Raw genomic sequence first — 25,435 nt, forward strand, 5'->3', positions numbered from 1 at the left:
TGTAGCACAATTGCATGGGACATTGAAGCATTAACACAAAATGCAACAGAATGTCGAAAAGCGAACATCACAGTCATTTTTCTTCTCCATGTTAAATTCCTGGTCCGACTGATACAGCTGTCGAATGGTGCTTGTCCAAAAAAGACTCGGGCCCTGAATTTCCTTTGGGCTTTCTCAATCTCTATCATTTTAGCCAAAACAATGGATGAATGGAGTAAATGGCTGGCTTTTTTTCTTAATTTTATTTTTTCAGGGCTTCTCCCATCAGAAAGGAATTCCATGTGTCTGTCTTTGCCTGCATAAAGGAATAATGAAGCCAGGATATCCCACTTCTCCCAGCACTCTGTTTCAGGACAACATTGGTGCAAGGTGGGCACAAATTGTCCCCTTTGCTAAACTGCAGATAATATAGAAACATTAGCAGATAATATAGAGACAAACAGGAACGAGAGAGAAAATAACTAATACATACTTAATACAGGAGCTTGAGTATCCAGAAACCTAAGTAGAATGTTCTGAAATACAGGAAGGCTAGATCCGGTAAGTGACACAGAGGAAATTGACTCCTTTTCATCCAGGACTTCTGACTCTCCACATCGCTACAGAGAAAACAGATTAGCAACTGAATATACAAGATTTTTATACTGCATTTTTTTATTGATCCTCAAGTAGCATCAATTTTGTCTCACTTAGCAATTAGCGAAGTTGATACAAAACATGCTCTCCAGTACTCAATACTGTTCTACATTCCCGCATTTTCAATTAAATATTCTTCAGGGTTGATAAAAAGTGCAGAAAATCCGAATGGATAGTTGGTGTAAAAAGCAAAAGAGACTTGTGCTGATCCAGTAACTTTGAGGTCTGAGCCAAAGGCATTGGTATGTGGCTGGTTTATACCAGTTTGGGGGTGTTTGGTGTTAACACTGGGTGGTTGAAATGAGAACCTGTTTTATTCTCCAATATTACATACCCATTTCCGAAGAACAGCCATATTTGACTCGAAACCTTAACTCTGTTTCTCTACAGATGCTGCCAGACTTGTTTAGTACTTCCAGCAATTCCTGTTTTTATTAGATACCTAATGTTGAATGCAAAACACTCATATCCCTCACATTCAAAGGGGACAAAGAGTCACAGAATTATACAGCACAGAACGAGGACCTTTGGCCCATCGTGTCCGCGCTGGCCATCAAGCACCAATCTATTCTAATCCCATTTTCCAGCACTTGGCCCGTAGCCCTGTATGCTATGGTGTTTCAAGTGCTCATCTAAATACTTCTTAACTGTTGTGAGGGTTTCTGCCTCTACCACCCTCTCAGGCAGTGTGTTCCAGGTTCCAACCATCCTCTGGGTGAAAAGCTTTTTCCTCAAATCCCCTCTAAACCTCCTGCTCCTTCCCTTAAATCTATGCCCCCCAGCTATTGACACCTCCACTAAGGGGAAATGTTTCTTCCTATTTACCCTATCTATGCCCCTCATAATTTTGTACACCTCTACAGGTCCCCCCTCAGCCTTCTCTGCTCTAAGGAAAACAACCCCAGCCTATCCAGTCTCTCTTCTTAGCTGAAACACTTTAGCCCAGGCAACACCCTGGTGAACTTACTCTGCACCCTCTCCAGTGCAATCACATCCTTCCTATAGTGTGGCAACCAGAACTGCACACAGTGCTCCAGCTGTGGCCTAACTAGCATTTTATACAGCTCCCTGCTCTTATATTCTATGCTCTTATATTCTATTCTAAGGTTTACTAAAAGACTGGTCCTCAGTGAACATACGTTCCCTTGAGGTTAAAAGATGGTTAAACTGCTGTCAAAAAGATTAGCGACGGTGATGTGTAGAGGACTGACAATATTTAACTTTCCTGACATTTTATGCTCGTCTCCAGATTTCACACTTGTTACTCACCTCTGCCTCAATTTCAGCCTGCCTCTTCTCCAGGAGTTTTGCCACTGCCATAGCTCTGTGTTTCCCACACCGTTTGCAACTCACTGCCCACTCACACAGTAATGTCACGACTGCCTCGTCATTAGGTGCAATTTGCTGTGGGCAGGGGGAAAAGAAAAGAATGAGACATTTTGTTTGTTTGCAACTTGAATGACACAAAGTAGCTGATGGGGTAGGTGGGTTAGGGGAGGTAGTAAACTCCAGACTGGATGGGGATATAGCAGTCGGGAGGGCTGGAAAGGGAAAGGATGACAAATTCCAACTTGCGGGTCCAGCATAGATAAGAGACCTTTAGAATAATTGCTCTCCAGACAAGCTGCTGGTCTAATCAAGAGGAAAGACTTCCCAAAGTGTCAAAATGGCATCTGAAAACCACTGCTCAATTCCAGCCTCTTCAAGTTGTTGGTTGTGTGTCATAATATTAGTGAACCTCCTATTGGGCTTGCCCATAGAGTCAAACTAATTAAGAGCTGTGAAACCATGTATTTCAGTTATACCTATAAATCTATGACGGGAACATGGCGTTGCCACAAAACATAAAAGATTCATTATTCAACCATCAAGCTTACTTAAATGAGCAAATCACAAGGCTGACTGGTGTTTGTTGAAGGATTTATTTCGGAATGGGGGGGGAAGCGTTCTGATTAGCTCTGGTTGCAGTAACTGGAAGAAGTGCAATGGAGTGTTGCATGTTAGAAAAATACCACAAACTGAAGGGAAGAATCTATAAGGTAACAGAGTCTGGATTTGTTATATAGTACAAAAACTTGGGCAACATCAAGAAGGGAGGATGAGATGAGAATGCTGAGATGGAAGTGTGGACAGGAAAGTAACGGTGAAGAGACTGAATTGTATGGTCATCTGTTGCGGAGAGAGAATATGCGGTGAGGCAAATGATGGAGATGGGACTGCCGGGAAGGAGAAGAGGAAGGCCTAAGACCAGATGGAAAGGCATGGTGGCATGAGACTTCAACGCAGCAGGATCAGAAGATGAATGGGTGACTGACAGGAGGAGATGGCAAGGGGTGATCAACCAGCACTGTAGTGCCCCCAAGTAAAATGGGAGAAGCTAAAAGAAGCGGGAAGCATCCCGAATGAGTGGGCTGGAGCTCACTGTTGCTTCTAATTTACAAACATGATTTAGAATCAGAAACTTAATTAGTTAAGTTGACAGATGATAAAAAGTAAGAAAGGAGCTCGGGGAACCATGGGAGATAGCTGAAATTATACAGCCAGTTAGAACATCGAGGGCAGAAAAAATGCGACTGAAATTTAAAAGAGATGAATTTCAAATGCTAAAGTGAATTGGCAAATTATGTTAAAAGGATAGGTTAACAGAGATGCAGTGGCAAACACTTAAGGGAATATTTCAGAATACACAGAATAGATACATTCCAATGAGTAAGAAAAAGTCAAAGCGACAGACTCACCATCTATGGTTAACTAGAAAGGTTAAAGATAGCATCAAACTTAAAGAAAAAGAATATAATTGTGCAAAGATAGGAAGGTCAGAAGATTGAACAGAATATAAGGTACAGCAAAAGATTACTAAAAGATTAATAAGGAGGAAAAAATCAGAGTACGAGAGAAAGCTAGCCAGAAATATAAAAACAGATAGTACAGGTTTCTATAAATATTTAAAGAAAAAGCAAGTTAACAAAGTCAGCATTGGTCCTACAGAAAGTGAGGCTGGGGAATTGCTAATGGAAAACAAGGAAATGGCAGATGATTGAACAGGTATTTTGCATCATTCTTCACAATTGAGGATACAAGTAACATCCCAAAAGGAGCTATAAATCAGGAAATGGAAGGGAGGGAGGAACTCAGGAAAATTACAATCACCAGTGAAGTGGTACTGAGCAAATTGTTGGAGCTGCAGGCTGACAAGTGCCCAGGTCCTGATGAACTTCATCCTCAGGTCTTAAAAGTAGCTAGTGAGATAGTTGATGTATCATTTCTAATTTTCAGAAGCTCTCTAGATTCTGGGAAGGTCCCCTTAGATTGTAAGATAGCAAATGTAACTCCATTATTCAAAAAGGGAGGGGGAGAGAAAGCAGGAAAATACAGGCCAGTTAGCTTAACATCTGTCATAGGGAAAATGGCAGGAGCGATTATTAAAGAAGCTATAGCGGGGCACTTGGATAAGTTCAAGGTAATCAGGCAGAGTCAACATGGTTTTGTGAAAGGGAAATCATGTTTAACCAGCTTACTGGAGTTTTTTGAGGAAGCAACATGTGCTGCGGATAAAGGGGAACCAATGGATGTACTGTACTTAGATTTCCAGACCGCATTTGATAAAGTGCCGCTTCAAAGGTTATTATGGGAAGTAAAAGCTCATGGTATAGGGGGTAACATACTGGCATGGATAGAAGATTGGCTGGCTAACAGGAAGCAGAGAGTAGGCATAAATGGGTCTTTTTCAGGTTGGCAAGATGTAATGAGTGGTGTGCCACAGGGATCAGTGCTGGGACCTCAACTGTTTACAATTTATATAAATGACTTGGATGAAGGGATGGATGGGATAGTTGGCAAATTAGCTGATGACATAAAGATAGGTAGGAAAGCAAATTGTGAAAAGGACAAAAAGAGGCTACAAAAAGATAGAGATAGGTTCAGTGAGTGGGCAAAGATCTGGCAAATGGAGTATAAAGTGGGAACATGTGAAATTTTCCATTTTGTCAGGAAGAATAAAAGAGAAGCATATTATCTAAATGGTGAGAGATTGCAGAGGGATCTGGGTGTCTTAGTGCATGAATTGCAAAAGGCTGGAATACAAGTACAGCAAGTAATTAGGAAAGCTAATGGAATGTTGTCATTTATTGCAAGGGGAATTGAATACAAAAGTAGGGAGGTTATTGCTTCAGTTATACAGAGCACTAGTAAGGCCACATCTGGAGTACTGTGTACAATATTGGTCACCTTAAGAAAGGATGTAAGTGCATTAGAAGCAGTTCAGAGAAGGTTTACCAGATTAATACCTGAAATATTGTCTTATGAGGAAAGGGTGAACAAGCTAGGCTTGTATCCGCTGGAACAAAAACAGAATTACCTGGAAAAACTCAGCAGGTCTGGCAGCATCGGCGGAGAAGAAAAGAGTTGACGTTTCGAGTCCTCATGACCCTTGTATCCGCTGGAGTTTAGAAGAGCAAGAAGCAACTTGATTGGAACATATAAGATCCTGAGGGGTCTTGGTAGGGTGGATGTGGAGAGGATGTTTCCTCTTGTGGGAGAATCTAAAACTAGGGGTCATTTTAAAAATAAGTGGTCACCCATTTAAAACTTAGATGAGGAGAATTTTTTTCTCTCAAAGGGTCATGAGTCGTTGGAACTCTCTTCCTGAAAAGGCAGTGGAAGCAGAGTCTTTGAATATTTGTAAGGCTGAGGTGGAGAGATTCTTGGTAAGCAAGGGGATGATAGGTTATTGGGGGTAGGTGGGATGCAGATTTGAGGTTACTATCAGATCAGCCATGATCTTATTAAATGGCGGAGCAGGCTCAAGGGGCTGAATTGCCTACTCCTGCTTCTTGTTCATATGTTTGCATGCTCTAGGTCTGAAGGGAAGGTGGGTGATGCACACACATATTCTATAAAAGGTGTTGAAATATCTTTTGAAGAAGGTGAAACTGATCGAGGAGTCTGAGTAGACTTCACAATCAACGGCTCCACCCCAAACATAAAGAAGTGTTCCACTGCTCACTTCCAAATTCTAACCTCAGTATGGGACCTTATTATCTACTCAAGTTCTCACCCCGTTGCATTGGAACGTCCTTTGACCTGTCTGTTGATAATCAGAAAGACAAGGATAAAGGCAGGCAGACTTTTTAGAACGGGGAAGCTGTAAGCACAGCCACGTGTTTAAATAAGAGTTGCAGAAGCTTTAAACCGGCTCAAAGTGAAATTCGGCAGCAACTGTTGGAAAATATCTTTTTTAAGTGCCCACCCATGTAGTATGGTATAGTATGACATATTCTTCATTTTTTTTATCATGACGCAAAGATAACTTGTAATGACTTGGCCTGTGAATTCAGGTGTAGGTGTTTTACTTTATAAATGGCATAAGTCATAATTACAGACTCTATGACCCAGAAAGTTTAATTTTAAAAATGTGGAGTCACATTCCATTGGAATTTGATTTGTTTGAGAGTTTTAAGAAAAAAACATGAATCTTTTGTACTTCTTCTCTTGGTCTCTTTTATCTCTCTCGCTCTGCATCCCATCATCCTTCCATTTTCTTTATTACACATTCTGTTTATGATTTAAGTCTAAAGCCTGGTTTATACTCTGAGGGCAGAATTTTCAAGAAGGCCTAAAAACAGGAGGGAAATCCCACTGGGACAGCTGCACAACACGTCGCCGCCTCCATGGGGTTCAGCAGAAGGTGGGGTAACAACAGGATGACCGTGGGGGCTGGTTACCTGACTGGCTTAGAGAAGGGCACTCTCTGGACACCATCTGGATTCTCCCACCAGCATATGGGATCCGGCTTGAGCCCGGGGTCTGTCTATGAAACAGGGGCAGCCTCCCACCAGCAGGCCAGGATCGAAGGCTCCAATCAATGGGGAAGGTACTGTGCTAATAAACTGCCCCAGCCGAAATAGTTTCATCACTGTGGGGGTTTTTCACCCCTCCTGTCTGACAGCTCTAAACCTTTCACTCTCCTGTATCCCAGATTTGTGGCCAGCAACTGGGAATTAGAAGCACCCCTCGCATCATCTTAAGCATGTCAGCTCCATCTCGGATGGTGAAGCTATCAGTCTTTTAGTGCTTGATGCTGTCCTATTGACCCCACAGATTCAGGAGCTCACCCACCATCCTTAATTGGACAGGGCTCCTGGTGGCAGCCACTCTATTGGCCACCCCCTCCAAAATCTCCCTCAAGGTCTCCCCGTCAGCATTTCCAGGATCCCAACCTGGAACTCATCCCGGCCATGGGACCGGAAAGTGGAAACAGAAATCCTGCCCTGAATGTCTCACTGAAATTCCTTCAATTTGAATGGTTGAAGAGCTGTTGCTTGCTCTGGTGACAGGCACCAGAGATCACGTGGAGAGGGCACAGCACTGGATCTGACATCCAAAGGCACCAAGTCTCCTCTGAAAAGACTGTGAAAACTCTGTGGCATCACACAGAACTGCCACATGTCATCATTGATATTACTGAGTTAGTTCTTAGTTTGGAATATCTTTTAGGAGAAAATTATAGAGTTTAACCTTATATCCAGTAACTTTCTTTGCAATGTAAGGTTATCATCCTGATGTTATTTTTACCTGTAACTTTTAGGGTTTTTTAAAATCATATATTTCATCTAAAGAGGGACTGATATTTATATATTCTCAGAGTGTCCCAAAGTGCTTTACAGCCACTGTGATTTTGGAGTGTAGTCATTACTGTAATGTAGGAAATGCAGCAGCCGATTTTCACACAGTAAGCTCCCATAAGACAGCAAGATGATAATGACCAAGTAGTATTTATAATAAACAAATAAATCATATTTAGTGATTAAATGTTAGCCACGACTCTGGGGATACTCCTCTGCTCTTCTACGAAGTGCCATTATGCGATCTCTGAAAACCTACCTGCAAAATCGTACATGTAAAATTAATGATCAGAAGAGTTAAGGGCACAACTGGCAAACTTGGAAGCAGGTTCCATCTAATGTACAGAATAAGCATTGATCTGTACCTTTTTATGGAAATGCCTGCAGCGATTACAAACAGCGATTAGAACCTGAACAAGAAAGGATTTCTGCTAATTAAGTTGTCTCGTTTTGAAACACAGCTTCTAACCTTTTTTCTTGGTGAATATCTAAGGTGAAACAACAGTGTCAGAACAGCTCCAACAGAAAAAGAAGTAAAATTGCAAGCTGTATGAGTCTAAGGATATGGGGAAAGAGCAGGGGGCTGGAACTAATTGGATAGCTCCTTTGAAGAGCCAGCTTAGACACAATGGGCCAAATGGTCTCTTTCTGTGCCATTTGATTGTGACCGTGCCAATCTGCCATGCAAAAAAGCCTTTTCCTGTGCCAAGACCTTTATCTCAGCTTGGTTCAGTCTAACATATTCACCTTTAAGTCAAAAAGTTACCATTTCAAATTGCGCCATTTTTTTGTGGAGTGGTTTATGTAGTCTCCACACACTGACTTCCACTGAAGGCTGAACTACTGGCTGATGCAGAACAAAATGTCTCATGACATTTTTTCAAGAAAGAGCTTGCGTCTTTATACCAGCTTATCAAATACCACTCGCATCACCACAAACTGTGAACAACAGGTTAAGCAAGTCATGTCACACTGCTACTACACAGTGGCGATGCGAGTGGTATTATCCACTAACAGGATGCTGCTGTCACTCCAAAGTGACATTCTGCCTACCACACAACTGAGCAATGTTGTGTTATTCATTTCAGTGCCGGTGTGATGCCAGGTATGTAGGCCACAAGTTTCAACGATTTGCTGATCAAAACAAACATTTGAACATGGACTCCTCAGAAACTGAAGCAGTCCATGTCCAAATGCAGCAAGACCTGGACAACATCCAGGTTTGGGTTGACAAGTGGCAAGTAACATTCATGCTGATTAAGTGCCAGGCAATGATATTCTCCAACAAGAAAGAATCTAACCATCGCCCCTTGACATTCAATGACATTATCATCGCTGAATCCCCCACTATCAACATCCTGGAGGTTACCATTGACCAGAAACTGAACTGGACTGGCCATATAACTATTGTGGCTACAAGAGCAGGTTAGAGGCTAGGAATCCTGTGGTGAGTAACTCACCTCCTGACTCCCCAAAGCCTGTCCACCATCTACAAGACACATGTCAGGAATGTGATGGGATACTCTCCACTTGCCTGGATGAGTGCAGCTCCAACAACACTCAAGAGGCTAGACTCCATCCAGGACAAAGCAGCCCGCCTGATTGGCGCCCCATCCACAAACATTCACTCCCTCCACCACCAATGCAGCAGCAGTGTGTACCATCTACAAGATGCACTGCAGGAAATCACCAAAACTCCTTAGGGAGCACCTTCCAAACTCTTAACGGCTACCACCTAGAAGGACAAAGGCAGCAGAGACATGGGAACATCACCACCTGCAAGTTCCCCTCCAAGTCACTCACCATCCTGACTTGGAAATATATCGCCGTTCCTTCACTGTCGCTGGGTCAAAATCCTGGAACTCCCTCCCTAACAGCACTATGGGTGTACCTACATCACGTGGACTGCAGCAGTTCAAGAAGACAGCTCACCACCACCTACTCATGGGCAATTAAGGACGGGCAATAAAAGTGCTGACCTAGCCAGCGAAGCCCACATCCCTTGAATGAATAAAAAAATATATGTTCCTTTGGCTGTTCACAATAGGCAGAGTACAGACCATACTCAACCAGCCCACACTTGCAAAACCCAAAACAAAACATTTATTGTTAGATGTGATTTTGTGATTCGGCAATACTTGCTGAACAAGCCTGAGTGTGCTAATAACTACACTAACAACCAAGTTAAGATAACCAGTCGAGTTCATAACATGACTCATTTACACTTGCGACATGCACTCATATGCAGGGACCTGTTCTCTGCAAGCAAAAGGAATATGCTCAAGCCTTGCACCTTTTTTGAATTACCCAGGAGCCTATATGCTTTCTCCATGACACAGCCTCAACCAGAGTCATCTTGCCAACCAATCTGTGCCCCTTTTTTCCTGTGATATAAATTGTTATCATCGTTTGAAATTTGGCATTCTTGCATTTGTACTGATGATTGCAAAACAAAAAGCTTCAGCAACATGTTTCTCTTTTCAGGAATATTCAGGTCCTGTACTACCAGACGACTGTTTGTATTACCTTATGGAACTTCAGCACACTTCTTTAACCTTGTTCTCAAAAATAATCAAAAAGTCATCTATCAGTACTCGCGCTTTCAGGGAATGGGGTATTTATGTCACAAGAGCCATCTGTTGGTCTACAGCATTTGACATCTTCCAATGGGTAGATATTCCCATTTCTCAGTTTCTCCCCAAAAACCTTTTACCTAGGCTTTATCAGCATCAAACGGCATTAATTAAATCAGCCATGTCCTTAAACACCACATATACTCTTACATAAAATGGGCCATGGCATAATTGCTTTGTAATGGATACAATGTATATGACACTACTATGACTCACCTCTTGGCTGTCCTTGCTCTGGCTTGACCCAAAGATTTTGTGGTATAGGCTATCTAGGGAGTTGCTGGAATCAGATCTGTCAAAGCAGTGACGATCCAGTACTTCCAACGTGTGCAGGACCTTACTGATTGTGAAGCCTTTAGCAAAGGCAACAAGAAGGGAAAAATATACATTAGATGATATCTCAGCAAGAAATGTATACAACGACAATATTTACAGCATACACTTCTTGCAAAAAAAATCCATGTGCATTCTTAATCCATGTGGTTCTTAGAATAGATACCATTATTTTCATAATTTTGCTTTTACTATTTTACCTGACACAACCCAACAAGGCTCAGTATATTTGTTGAAGGACACAATGATTCTAAACCCTGCAGAGAATAAAAGCTGTAAATGCAAAGGTGGGGGGGCTCTCTTCCCACTAATCTGCCCAACACCTTAATTCCGTTGATAGGGTCATTAGTTATGAAGCAGGTATACACCCCTCAACATTTACACACCTCCCTGGACATCTACCTCTCGAGTTGGGGTTGAGTGGGTGGATGGGTGGCATGGTTAAACAGACCAAAGCCTGCTTTTTCCAACAAAAAACAATCCTTGTTGCAATTGGCTTCAGGAACCCAGCATTCTCAACCCTGCTCTGGTAGCGTGTAATACTGACATGCAATGTACTTCTACCTCGAGAGGCCTACTCCTGCTCCTAACTTGTACGTTTGTATGTATCTCATGTAGGTGTACTCTCCGCTGGGGAATGGGTGGGGGGGGAGGATGGTTGGGACAAGGAAGCAGAGGGGAAAATGATGTCCCCCCCCCCCTCCCCCAAACAACCTTTTCTCTTCTTTAACATGAGCATTGGGGAGGCAGCATACACAAAACCTGCCCACACACAACCACTGTCACCAGAATTTCTCTGGAGTGAAAATAAGGAAAAGAGATCCAGTGAAAACCAGGCCTCATTCAAAATTCTGACTCTCATCCAACCTACACAGCAGAAGCGCTCCCCCAAAGTCCAAAATTTTAGGGCTTATTTTTCATAGTTCATACATCACCAGGTTAAATCATTTTAGGATGAGCAATTCACTGTGTGTCATAATACTTGGCCCTGGCGCCCCAGTCAGGCCCTGGGCAGAAGATGCACATCCAAAATTTTCACTAATCAGTAGTCGGGGATCTAACGTAAAAACAGAAAATGCTGGAAAAACTCAGCAGGTCTGGCAGCATCTGTGGAGAGAGAAACAGAGTTAACGTTTTGAGTCCGTATGACTCTTCTTCAGAGTCGGGAATGTAATGTTGCCCTGATTCTCATGGTTCACTTTGCATTATATTGCCAGCCACGATAAGAATACAAACATGCTCAATAGTTAACGTTCCTGATCAATAAATCTGTACCCCCCTCCCCACCGCATGAAAGGTTAAGACAACTGGCAAATGAGGAATTTTTGAACGTATAAAAAACGGAGCGAGTCATCATGATTTAGAATTCACTGCCTGAAAGGGTGACGAAAGCCACTTCAATGCTAACTTTCAAAAAAGGGGGTTGGATTTACACATGCAAAGGAAACATGCAGGGTGGTGGGGAAAGGGCAGGGAAGTGCTTTAACAAAGAGCCAGGCAGCATGCAACTCCCAATGGATTATAGCTCCCGAATAATAATATTGCGTGTGATTTTTGTGTATTTTATGTAGGGAAATAGTGCTTGACAAATTTTTTTTAAAGAGGTCTTTGAGGGTGTAACAAGCAGGCTGGATAAAGGGGAACCAGTAGATGTGGTGCATTTGGATTTCCAAAAGGTATTTGATCAGCTGCCACATAAAAGGTTACTACAGAAGATAAGAGCTCATGGTGTTGGGGTGATATCAGCATGGATATAGGATTGGATAACTAACAGGAAACAGAGCATTGGGATAAATGGGTAATTATCAGCTTGGCAAACTGTGACAAGTAGAGTGCCATAGGAATCGGTGCTGGAGCCTCAATTATTAACAATCTTTATTAATGACTTGGAAGAAGGGACCAACAGTATTGTAGCCAAATTTGCTGATGTTTTAAAAATAGGTAGGGAAGCAAGTTTTGAGGAGGATACAGAGTATGCAAAGAGATATAGATAGATTAAGTGGGTGGGCAAAAAAATTGGCACATGGAGTATAATGTGCAGTCCACTTTGGCAGAAAGAATAGACAAGCGGGTGATTCAAATTGAGAGAGACCACAGAATGCTGCCGTACAGAGGGATCTGGGCATCCTTGTGCACGAGTCACAAAAAGCTAGCCTGCAGGTTCAGCAAGTAATTAGGAAGGCAAATGGAAATGTTGACCTTTATTACAAGGGGGATGGAATGTATAAGTAGAGAAGTCTTGCTACAACTGTACAGGGCATCGGTGAGACTGCACCTGGAGTACAGTGTACAGTTTTGGTCTCCTTACTTAAAGGTTATATTTGCATTGGAAGCAGTTCAAAGAAGGTTCACTATCTTGATTCATGGGATGAAAGGGTTGTCTTCTGAGGAAAGGTTGGGCAGGTTGGGCCTATACTCATTGTAATTTAGAAGAATGAGAGGTGATCTTATTGAAACATAAAAGATTCTGAGGGGGTTTGACAGGAGCGATGCTGAGAGAATGCTCCCTCTTGTGGGGAAATCTAGCTCACAGTTTAAAGATAAGGGATCTCCCTTTTAAGATGAGGGAGAGGAAGAATTTCTTCTCTCAGGTCATTAGTCTTTGTAATTCTCTTCCACAGAGAGCAATGGAGGGTCATCAAATATATATTCGAGGCGGAGTTTGATTTCTGTTGATGGGGGAGTCAAGGATTATGTGGAGCAGGCAGGAAACTGGAGGTAAGGTCACAATCTGATCAGCCATGACCTTGTGGAATGGTGGAGCAGGCTCGAGGGGCTGAATGGCCTACTCCTGCTCCTATTTCCAGGTCCGGATGATCTGTGTCCCAGACTGCTGAGGGAGGCAAGGGAGGAGATCGCAGGGGCTCTGACCCAAATTTTTAATTCCTCTCTGGCCACAGGGTAGGTGCCAGAGGACTGGAGAACAGATAATTTGGTTCCACTATTTAAGAAGGGTTGTAGAGATAAGCCAGGGAACTACAGGCCAGTGAGTCTCCCGTCAGTAGTAGGGAAACTATTGGAGAAAATTCTGAAGGAGAGAATCTATCTCCACTTGGACAAGCAAGGTTTGATCAGGGATAGTCAGCATGGCTTTGTCAGAAGGAGGTCATGCCTAACAAATTTGATTGAATTTTTTGAGGAGGTGGCCAGATGTTTAGGTGAGGGTAGTGTAGTTGATGTAGTTTATATGGATTTCAGCAAAGCCTTTGACAAGGTCCCAAATAGGAGACTTATAAAGAAGGCAAAGGCATATGGGATACAGAGTAATTTGATAAAGTGGATTCAAAATTGGCTTAGTTGTAGGAGGCAGAGGGTGATGACAGAAGGATGCTTTAGTGACTGGAAGCCAGTGTCCAGTGGCGTACCACAGGGATCTGTGCTGGGTCCCCTATTATTTGTCATTTATATAAACGACATAGATGACTATGTGGGGGGGTGGGATTAGTAAGTTGGCAGATGACACAAAGATTGGCCGGGTGCTTAACAGTGAGGGCTACAGGAAGATATAGACGGGATGGTCAAATGGGCAGATAAGTGGCAGATGGAATTTAACCCTGAAAAGTGCAAGGTGATACATTTTGGAAGGAGTAATTTGACAAGGAAGTATTCAATGAACGGCACGACACTAGGAAGTTCTGAGGAACAAAGGGACCTTGGTGTGTGTGTCCATAGATCTCTAAAGGCAGAGGGGCATGTTAGTGGGGTGGTGAAAAAGGCATATGGGTCACTTGCCTTCATCAGTCGAGGCACAGATTACAAAAGTAGGGAGGTCATGTTGGAGTTGTATAGAACTTTGGTGAGGCCACAGCTGGAGTACTGTGTGCAGTTCTGGTCGCCACATTATAGGAAGGATGTGATTGCACTGGAGGGGGTGCAGAGGAGATTCACCAGGATGTTGCCTGGGATGAAACATTTAAGTTATGAAGAAAGGTTGGATAGACTTGGGTTGTTTTCATTGGAGCAGAGAAGACTGAGGGGCGACCTGATCGAGATGTACAAGATTATGAGGGACATGGGCAGGGTGGATAGGGAGCAGCTGTTCCCCTTAGTTGAAGAGTCAATCACAAGGGGACATAAGTTCAAGGTGAGGGGCAGGAGGTTTAGGGGGGATGTGAGGAAAAATTATTTTACCCAGAGGGTGGTGACGGTCTGGAATGTGCTGCCTGGGAAGGTGGTGGAGGCGGGTTGCCTCACATCCTTTAAAAAGTACCTGGATGAGCACTTGGCACGTCATAACATTCAAGGCTATGGGCCAAGTGCTGGTAAATGGGATTAGGTAGGTAGGCCAGGTGTTTCTCACGTGTCAGTGTAGACTCGATGGGCCGAAGGGCCTCTTCTGCACTGTGATTTTGATTCTGTGATATTTCTTATATTCTTATGATTTTTTTTTACATGTTTGGGAACTGTCAGCTGTTCTGTTCCAATATTTATGCACTCAATTACAGCTTTCTTAAAATAGAGGAACATGGCGAGCAAGATGTATCAGACAACTGTCATTTAAGAAAGAGGTGTGGTGAACCTGCAATCTGACTGGCAGCAGTGAAATGTTAACTGCCTCTCTCTCTCTCTCTCGTTCGCTCCACAGATGCTGTCTGCCCTACTCAACATTCCATCTTTTGTTTTTATTTGTTTGTGGGATGTGGGCGTCGCTGGCTAGGCCAGCATTTATTGCCCATCTCTAATTGCCTTTGTTCAGAGGTCATTTGAGTCAACCACATTGCTGCAGGTCTGGAGTCACATGCAGGCTAGACCAGGTGTGGACAGCAGGTTTCCTTCCCTAAAGGACATTAGTGAACTGGATGGGTTTTTACAACAATCGACAATGGTCATCATTAGACTTTTCATTCCAGATATTTATTGAATTCAAATTCCAGCATCTGCCGTGGTGGGATTCAAATCCGGTTTCCCAGAGCATTATCCTGGGTCTCTGGATTACCAGTCCAATGACAATAGCACTACACCACCGCCTCCCCTGTGGTAAGTTCCGATTTGCAGCATCCATTATATTTTGCTGTTGTACTGTAGCAGTACTATTCATTTCCTGGGTAGAGCATTTGCAAGCAATTACATATTGCCTTTATGAAGTTGAGGTTACATAGCTCATTTACCCTTTCAGTTCATGACCCATGTACCTGATGTCACTCAGTGGTTTATTTTTTCCAATAAACTACAAAATACCATATCCTGTCAACCCTCTGCAGTACGTGTCAAACGCCTCCAAATCTGACACACACACACCTATTCATTTCAATGGATCTGGATCTATGTATTTTTCAGTTCTATTGGTTTAGCTTATTGCAACACACACAAAGAAAATGGTCATTTAAATGGCAAGTACTGATGACCCAGCCAGTGACTGGAAAGAATTGATGAGCCTTTTTGGAGTCTAAGGGTTGAATTAACACATCTGCAGGGATGTTGATTAACCTCGAGGTCTTCCAGCAGTACTGTCAGCTTCTTATATTAATTTGGCTTGCCCACAAAGCCAAGTTCAGCAATTGCACCAAGCTGCTATTTCAATTCTGTTGTTAGTACTTGATGTTTAAAACTTTTTTTTTTAAAAAGTGACAGGAGCCAAGTGGACAGGTTAAGTGTCTAAGCAAAGAAAGTTAAGGGGGAAAACTTAACAGAGGAGTTCAAAATTATGAAAGGTTTTGATAGAGTGAATAAGAGGAAACTGTTTCCACTAGTAGGAATATCAGTAATCAGTGGACACAGATTTAAGGCATTTAGTGAAAGACCTAGAGGGGAGATGAGGAATTTTTTTTAAACTGGAGTGAGGTATGATCTGAAAGGATGGCAGAAGCAGATTCAACAATAACTTTCAAAAGGGAATTGAATAAATACAAGAAAATGAAACAATTTCAGGGCTGTGGGGAAAGAATAGGGGAGTAGGACTGTCTGGTTGCCCTTTCAAAGGACTGGCCACATATGGGCCTGATGGATTAGAAGGCCCAAATAAGCCAAACTATACTTTTGTTATATTTTGGTTGATGAGTTTTGTACATGTTTGAGAAGCAAATTCTACAAGCGTCAAATGTCCTGTTACTTTATTATGACACTCAATTATTATCTTTTATCTTTCTTGAAGCACAGGAACATGTTCAGCAAGATGTACCAGACAATTGCTATTTAAGGAGGAGATGTGGTGAACCTGCAGCTTGCTGTTGTTTTGTATTTAAGAAATACTACAGGGGTAGTGGGAAAGTTTGGCAGCAGTTTGGTGAAGGTCCTGGGCTTAGCAACAAAATGAGAGAGTTGTAGGTATTCACCCTGGACATCAGAGTCCTGGGGTGTTGCAGCACTGCAAAGAGTTATTCTAGGGTTTGGAGTGTAGAGTTTACCTGCCTACGTGCCTCCTGGGGTGTATCAGATTACAGCAACATTGCAGTAGCTGGGTCCGTCAGCAGTTAAGGAGTTAAGATTGGGGACAGGCAAGACAAGAAGCATTGCTGGGGTCTTGCATTGTGGGAAGGGGGCCCTGAGGTCAGGTGGCATTGCTTAGGACACTGGGGGTCTGGCACAACTGGGGAGAAGGGTTCCAGATTCTTGCAGTGCTAGGAGGAGAGGGGATTCATGGAATTGACAGTGCAAGGGAGGCCAGGCAGGGAATTACTGGCCACCAAAGCTCTTATGTACACAATAACCTGCATCTCCCTTTGCAATCATCACTGTCAGGCTCCAGGAGTGCTTCAGTCTCATCACTGTCAGTCAACAGCAGTGGCAAGGTTAAAGTCAGAGGGTAGACCAGATGCAGGCAAAGAGATGGAACTTGTTTAAAAAACAGGGAGGAGCTGTACCTTGTATCTTTTTGGACTTCAGAGTAAAATAAATTAATTGTTCTCCACTGGTTCATTGGTAAATGCAATACTTAGAATGGACCAATGCCACAAAAACTGAAAGATTGCAAATATATTCCTGCAGATATATTCTGAGAAAACTAGTCTCAACTGGCATAGTATTAGGATTGCAAGGGAGGGCAGAAAGAACAAGTTAACTAGGACTCCCAATTTTAATCGCTATTCAGTGATATTTCCGAAAAGGTAAAACAAACGTGCAGCTAGAAAGGATATGGCTCAACTTTTATCTTATTCACTGGTGGAACGTGGGCATCATTGGTGTTTATTGCCCACACATCGTTTCCCTGAGAAAGCCTTCTTCATGGACCACAGCAGCCTGTGCAGTGAAGGGGATTTAATATCTCCGTACCTTCAGAGTTAAGATTCAATCACCTTGGTGTGTGACGGGAGTCACATATTAACCAGACTGGGTAAGGACGGTGGGCTTACTTTCCTAAAGGTTATTAATGAAGTTCTGAATGACATTCCAACAGCTTTGTGGTTGCTTACGTTTAGAAATTGTTACCAGCTTTTTATTTCCATGATATTGGTTCTTCTTGAATCGAATTCAAGTTTTCCAACCTCCTTGGTGGGGGTTTGAGCTCAGCTCCACTGTATTATTACCGTAACACTACCATATTTACTACCATATTTCAAGCTTGCATTTTCACTCCTGAATAATAAAGTAAGTAACCTGTGGACATTCATTGTTTGAGGCATGATGCATGACCACCAGAGGGCAATAATTGCATTATCAATTCACTTATACAGCTTCTGTGCTATACAACATTGAGAATGCAAGAGAGGAGCTCAGTGTCTGCACTACAATAACAACCCAAGATGTGTTTCAGGCCCCATCAGCAGCTAAGAATGGCAGAAGTAGGTTTACGTGTCAGATGGGACCCTTCTTCAGAACTAATGAAGGGTCTCATCCAATATCACAACCTGTTGTTTCTCCTGCACAATTTATATCAATCGTTGCTGCTGTTTTCAAACGTTGACAGATCTGCACTTAAGAGTTTTCCATTTTATCCTCACACCAACAATCTCTAATGGCAATTTTTTTTTTTTAAATGAACCTATATTTTTGTTTTTCAAAACAAAATTCCTATGAACTTCATCAGGAGCCGGACAGTGCGAGAGCTTAAATACTGGTGTTTGTGGCTGCGTCTGGGCTCCTCAAACTATCAGGTTCAGTACCGGTTTGGAACCAGTTCCCCTGATAGATGCTGCACTCACTATTTCAATAAAACTATTCATAAACCATCAGTTTGCTCTCGTGGTTTGATTCCTGGCTTCATTGTCATTCTGTGAAGCGTCCTCTGGTGGTTGAGAAGCATAAGTATTGTAACAAACTTGCCCACAAGAGAGAATGCAAGCAATCTGCTTAAATCCTATTGCAGTTAACACAGTATACCTGTTCAAATAACAGTGTTAGCGTTCAGAAGCAGAATAGGGGAGATAAATAATCACTAAAGATACTGCAACAACAGTGGGTTAGCAGTACCAATTACCTACGGGCAATTTAAACATTTTAAAGAAGGCCTGTGTTTTTTAAAAAAATATATAAACAAAGACACTGAGCAAAAGATGGATGATAATGTAAAGATACCACTTTCTGAAAAATTCCTATGTGGACTGTACTGACTGACGTGACCTGAGAAGACATGAAATGTCACACCTGAAATGGTGTCATGGCCTTCTTCAAGCAGAGACACTTGAAAGGGAGATAGGAAAGATGCAAAAGACTGAGTTTTAATCTCCTGTGGTTGCGAAGGCAAAAGACTGATTTGCATGTCTCAGCAGACATCCTAAATCCATTTCCTTTCAATTTATATCTCAGAATATGTAAACGGAGAGGTGAAAAGCACACGGACTCCGAGTGCAAGTCATAGTTTCTCCCTACCAGAATACACAGGGAAAAAAAATCAGTGAAACAGCTGGTGTACATGTGTGTGTGACAGCAAGCAGAAGAACAAGGGTGACCCACTTGCTGTGTGTGTGTGTGTGTGTGAGAGTGTGTGTGTGTGAGAACATTGCATTTTTATTATTTTTCTCAGGTTAGTAACTAATAAGCTTACGCTTTCTTCGACTCAAGGAAGCCTGGTTAAATTGGCTCCTTCTAAAACATAAATATAGTTGGACTAGGAAAAGATAACCACCCCGGGGTTGGGGTTTGTGGGGGGAAGGGAGGGGGGTGCGCCGGAATGGATGCCTTTTAAAATTAATCTTGTTGCGGTCAACCAAGGGGGTTGAATAAAGAAGTGGGGCCAGCTCATTCCTCCTCACCCAGGAGCGTAACCAAATTGGGGTCCCGTTTGGGAAGTTAACAAACTGGGGGACCTCATCCAGGAACCAGCTGTAACGTTATTCAAAAATCGGTTTTTAATGTCCAGTAGCAAATTGATTTGAGGATTTCATGTGTGCTTTTACATTTCAACACCAGTTCAATGCAAAAAGCAAAGCAAATCACTTTACACCAACTAAAAGTGGAAATAGAGATGTGAAGTTAGAGCACACCTGATTCCCTTATAAAGCAGAGAGAAAAAAGAGTTCTTAAGAGAGGGGTTCAGACTGTGAATCCAGTATTGACTCAAGCCATGCCCAGTGGATCCTTTTGGCTTCCTGGATATATTTTAAACAGGTCTGCAATTAAGCATTTAAACAATGCAGACAAATGATCCTGCATCGTCTAAGGGTTTTAACAGCTACTGGCGGTGGAGGAGCTCTGTGCACATGTGGAAGCAGAACTGTTTCCAGCGCTGCAAAATTCATCGTTTACCCAAGCAGTGTAAATAGGGTCTTGTTGGCTGAAACTCAAGTGTAGCTCCTGTTCACACACTGATAAACATGCAACCAAAGATATTCTCCATACTTGCTCTCCTCCCTTTTGTGGGGTTGGGGGAAGGGGTGAGCGACAGCTCATTTCTCAGTCATTTTTTTTACATAAAACATACACCTTTTCATACACTAATTAACAAGCAGTCCATTATTTATGCCTCGATAGCCTGCTCTACATCGCTCTGATTAGTGGCAGCTCCCAACAAGCAGGTCTTGTCCATCAGAAGGCTGCAAAGATTATCGAGCAAAGTTCACCAAGATAGGTCCTTGTCCAGATATGTTGGTCTTCGCAAATCTAGGCCTCCTCTCTTTGGTATTGCTGACAGCTGCTTAAGACCCCCAAAATCAGTTAGGACGTTAACTAGAGCACCACCAGGGCAATTGAAGATTCAAAAGCATCACTGGTTACAGTGATCCAGTTTACGTTATTAGGTTAGAAGGATCTTTTCAGATACTTCTAAAGGCTTCTAGCTTGTTACCCAGAAACCAGGAAATTTGAAGTGGAAAGGATTGAAGGGCTGTGAGCATGAGGCTAACTTAGAGGTACAATGGTATAGGTTATGTTACTGGACTAGTAATCCACAAACCTGGACTAATGTTAGAAGGCATGTGTTCAAATCCCACCACAGTAGGTGGGGATTTAAATTCAGTTGATTCAATAAATCTGAAAAAAATTGGTATCGATAATAATAGCCATGAAACTACCAGATTATCATAAAAACACAAACTGTTCACTAATATTCTATAAGGGAAGGAAATCTTCCATCCTTACCTGGTCTGGCCTACATGTGACTCCAGACTTAAGGCAATGTGATTGACTCTTACCTGCCCTCCAAAATGGCCTAGCAAGCCCCTCAGTTGTACAGGGTGGATTAATAAATGCTGGCTTCACCAGTGATGCCCACATCTCAAGAATAAAGAATTGGATAGGTCTTTCAAAAGAGCCAGCACAGGCTTGATGGGCTGAATGACCACTCCTATGTCATATGAATCTATGAAAATCAAGTTAATTAGGGTGACCGCTGCACCTATGGAGGGTAAATTCCATCCGCTTCAAACAGATCACTCATCTTAGATCCAAGAGGGGAAGGGAATGGGGAAAAAATGGACACAACCTCTTCAGCTCTCCAGGTTGCTGTTCTTTCACACTGTGTAAAGCAGTTTACCTGCAGTAGATTCCTGACATTTGTCAAAAGACCATCGCACTTCCACCGCACGTCCTCGCTGCTTGATCTGCTGCTCCACTTCATAAATTTTGGCTCGGACCTAAAGCATTAAAACAAAGTGGTTTAGCAAGATCATGATGTCTGCTAAAAATCATGTGTTTCTGTACACACGTCTCTCTATCACTCTCTCTGCATCTCTCCCGCTCAGTGCATGCCTCTCTCAATCATCTCTCTCTCACTCTGTGCATCTCTCTCTTACTCTCTGTGTCTTCGTTTTTCTCTCTCTGTGTACCTGCAATATATTACAATATATTAAAGACTTTGCATTGATAGACTTCCTGCAGTCTGACATATACTTCCCATAACACTTCCCTGTTACACCAAGTCCTGTCACTCCTATATTTTACTGCGGCCATTTAACTTACATTCCATCTTCAAAGATAAATTTCCAAGGTAGGTGGCATCCAGTTGCGTGTTTACCTATGACATCCCAGTTGAGTCTCCCAAGGTGAGAGGGACTACAGCACTACATCTATGAGCTTCAACCAATGCAGATAGGCCCCTCCTACTGGCCACTCTCCCTGCTGCCCTTCCCAATAATAACTGGCTGATCAGTTGCTGCCTGCTGTTCACCAGCCCAACCCTCAAGCTGCCAATTGCAGAAACAGCTCAGAATTCCATAAACCTTATTTCAACTATTTTAATGAATGAACAAAAGTACAGACTGTGCGCTAATGGAATGTTGAATATCCAAGTGGATGGGGGCGCGGGGGTAGAAGGTCAAGGATTGACCAGAGGATTTCCCTCACAGTAACATGGGAACTGTTCAGATCAAGCACACATACTCTCACCCCCTATTCCCAAGAAACCACCATTTTTCCACTTTGACAGCCTCAACCCACCTCCAGCGCCCTCCCCCGCCCCCCCCCCCCCCCCCCCCCACCCCCCCAGCTCCCATCCACTGCCTTCACGGTGCTTCCACACCACAGTTTTGCCAAGACTTGACACCACTTTCCACACCACTGTTAACCCCCTTACCAGTCCTCCTCTATACCACAGCCATGTCTCACTCTGCTCCTAGGTGCTGCCTGCCCAGTTCATGCTAGGCTCTCACTAACCACCACCCCACCTCCCACATTCCCCAACCGCCACCCCCATAAAACCCAGGACCACCTCCCCAATACATCGGCCAACATTGGAACTACTGGGTGCATGCAGCTCCTACAACTGGTCCTGTACCCAACCATAATCTGAAACATCTTCCCCTACATTCTCTCTCCGTTTCCTGGGCTTTAAAAAAGGTAAGGGATGAAATTAAGGTTAAACATTTAACACTTTAGATTCATGCTAGCATTCATATCAAACTAGAATTCAAGCCTGAAAATACCTCCAGAATGTTAATAGTGGTTAATTTCCCATGACAATACAAACAATACGTATGGGGATTCAGGGCCAAGTGTCGTCAGACAAAGGGACATGCACTGTGGCAGAGTGGTAAACACATATCTTACACAAGATTGCAGACTGCATTCATTTTTATCCAATATTTCCTGCCGAGGAACACTAAATGTATTGGGAGAAATAATTGAGAGAGTAATTTGCTGTACAATAGAGTACCCCAGGCCAAGTATACCTGCTGATTGAAGACAGAATTACCCCCCGGCATAGGTAAACAGGATGGGGCCACATGGAGCAGATCGAGAGGTGAGCCAGGATTGCTGCTTTTGCTATCATTCATGGAATAATTCCACACCAAGGCACTAGGGCAACACAAGGTTATTGTCTGCAGGAAAATCAAAAACAGGCTTTAAATTTGACTTGTATACAAATATGTGAAGAAGATTTGAAATTTATTGTGTGAATTAAAAGAGCAAAGTTAATGACCAATTGCCTGCAATAAGCAAGGTAATACAAATCAGGATCTTCAAATGCTTGCCATATATCACCAATTCATTTAATAACACCTCATTTCCTCACATCCCATTCCCATCAACATAACCTGCACAAAGTTTCCGCTTTTGATGCAAAGTGGATGGAACCAAGGAGAGAGGTCCTGTGGCGCAGTGGGTAGCATCTCTACCTCTGGAGCTCTGGGACTTGATGGTCATGGAAGATGTGTTTATTATGCAGCTACACAACACGCCTTTTATTGCCTGATAGGGTAGAATGTGCAGGGCTATGGGAAGGCAGCTATGGAATGGCATTCGGTCAACTGCTCCTGCAGAGATCCAGTGCAGGCATGACAGGCCAAATGGCCTCCTTCTGTGCTGTGATTCTGTGGGAATGGGAAAGTCTCAAAATCAAATCAATCAATCTTCAGCCACCAGAAACCGACGGCCTCTAAAGTTTGATAGGGTAGACACTGAGAGGTTGCTTCCCCTGACTGGGGGTATCTAGATCACTGGGGCACAGTCTCAGGATAAGGGACTGATCATTCAGAACTTAGATGAGGAGAAATTACTTCACTCAAAAGGGTAATGAATCTTGGAATTCTCTACCCTAAGGGTTGTGGATGCTCCCTCTTTGAATATAGTTAAAGAGATGGTCTTTCAGGGAATGAAGGGACATAGGGAGAGAGTTGGAAAGGGGAGCTGAGACAGTAGATCAGCCAAGATCGCAGTGAATGGCAAAGCAGAATTGAGGGGCAGTATTGTCTACCCCTGCTCCTGCTTGTCCTTATAAGAACAGAAGCCCTTTTGTGCATTGTAAGTAAGGCTCCAGCTTTCCAATTTAGTAGAAAAATAAATAAATGTAATAAAGTGGAAGGAGATTCGCAGAGGAATTAATTTAAGTTCTGGAACCCAGTGTAATAAGGATTGAATTTCATTTATGTAGTCAGATAAGGCACTGATGTTTTCCTGAACCGTCCTGTTCCGGAGACCCAAAGATACTGATCCTGAATGTGCACTGCAGCATCGCACATCAACAGGGCAGAGTTACTGATTTGTTACTGTTTTATGTAGAAGCCTCTTGTTCATTATCTCCCAACCACTGCAAAGATTGGAAACTCGGCACAAACTCGCACATCTTACACCATCTAATTTCTCTCATCATGCCTCTTTTGTCTTGCACTCACCATTTTTGTCAATCAATCATGTCCTGTTTTATATCCAAATATTTAATAATTGATCATTTTCTTTTGCGTGTTTCTATATGGTCATTTATCCTCTCCGCCACTCACTTTTCCCTTGCGCTGTTTTTCCCTCATAAACTCACCAAGGCTGTCACATGACAGAAAAAAAGGTCAACCTGTTTTCCATACTCCAGAGATGCTACCTTAGGAAGGTAGGAACAGGAGTAGTCCATTCAGCCCTTTAAGCCTGTTCTTCCATTCAATGCCTGCTTGACCTGCGACCCAACTCTATTTGCCCCAAATCCCTCAAAACCTTTGGATATTAAAAATCATCTCAGAATTAAAATTGACAACTGATCTTCCATCAATCGTAACTTGCGGAAGAGAGTTCCAAAGTCCAAACACCCTTTGCATGTGGAGGTGTAACCTACCTTGACTCCTGAAAGATCTCCCTTTGTTACACTATGCCTCCTCATCCTAAACTACCCAATAGTCTTGTGCTCTCTCTCTTTCTCTGTTCCCCTTAACACCTTGAAAACTTTGATCAAATCACCCCTTAGCTTTCTAAATTCCAGGAGCCGCTTATAGCGTTTCCAGCATTTTCTATTGTTTTATAACTTCTAAAATTCAAGCATCTGGAAAATTTTGCTCGGTCTGTTCTCAATCAAATCTGGTTTTATCGGGGACACACGCTGTAAAGTTCACAGAATTTTACCGCCCACTGTGCCTGTTTTGGTATTTTAATGTGCTGCAGCCAAAACACACATAGCATGAATGCTGAAAATCTGAAATCAACACAGAAAATGCTGGAAAGACTCAGCGGGTCTGACAGCATCTGTACAAGGGAGAGGCAGGGTTAATGCTTCAGGTCAGTGACCTTTCAGCAGTATCGTGTATGTTCTGATGAATGGTGATCAACCTGAAACAGTGGCTGTTTCAGGTTCCGCAGATGCTGCCTGACCTGCTGAGTACTTCCAGCATTTTCTGATTTTATATTTATATTAATGTCCTGCATCTACTTATAATGTTATGCGCACTCCAGTCCTGCCTTTAATGGAGTCCACGGGGTCCGTACCTCAAGGCTGCATTATAGGTGAGACCACATTATAAGAACAAAGTAGGAGCGGGAGTAAACCATGGAGCCCACAAGCCTCTCCGCTATTCAATACGATCATGGGCTTATGTTCTGCCTCAATTCACCTTCCTGCCCACTCCCCATATCCCTTAATTCCAACCGACCAAAAATCTGTCCATCTCAGCCTTATATATATTCAGCGGTGGAGCATGCACA

At 42.9% G+C, this 25,435-nt stretch overlaps 1 protein-coding gene across 1 annotated transcript in view; it reads right to left on the reverse strand.

The window, feature by feature from the left end:
* LOC121270800 (mediator of RNA polymerase II transcription subunit 12-like protein) overlaps window positions 1–25,435 on the reverse strand; it is a 604,195-nt gene that overhangs the window by 444,861 nt on the left and 133,899 nt on the right. The window contains exons 8-12 of the mRNA XM_041176240.1: window positions 22,705–22,854; window positions 21,072–21,171; window positions 10,109–10,245; window positions 1,906–2,040; window positions 473–599 (exon numbers count right to left, since the gene is read on the reverse strand). Coding sequence (XP_041032174.1) covers window positions 473–599; window positions 1,906–2,040; window positions 10,109–10,245; window positions 21,072–21,171; window positions 22,705–22,854 — 649 coding nt within the window. The remainder of the gene's footprint in view (window positions 1–472; window positions 600–1,905; window positions 2,041–10,108; window positions 10,246–21,071; window positions 21,172–22,704; window positions 22,855–25,435) is intronic.

Source organism: Carcharodon carcharias, chromosome 2 (assembly GCF_017639515.1).
Source record: "Carcharodon carcharias isolate sCarCar2 chromosome 2, sCarCar2.pri, whole genome shotgun sequence".
NCBI lineage: Eukaryota > Metazoa > Chordata > Chondrichthyes > Lamniformes > Lamnidae > Carcharodon > Carcharodon carcharias.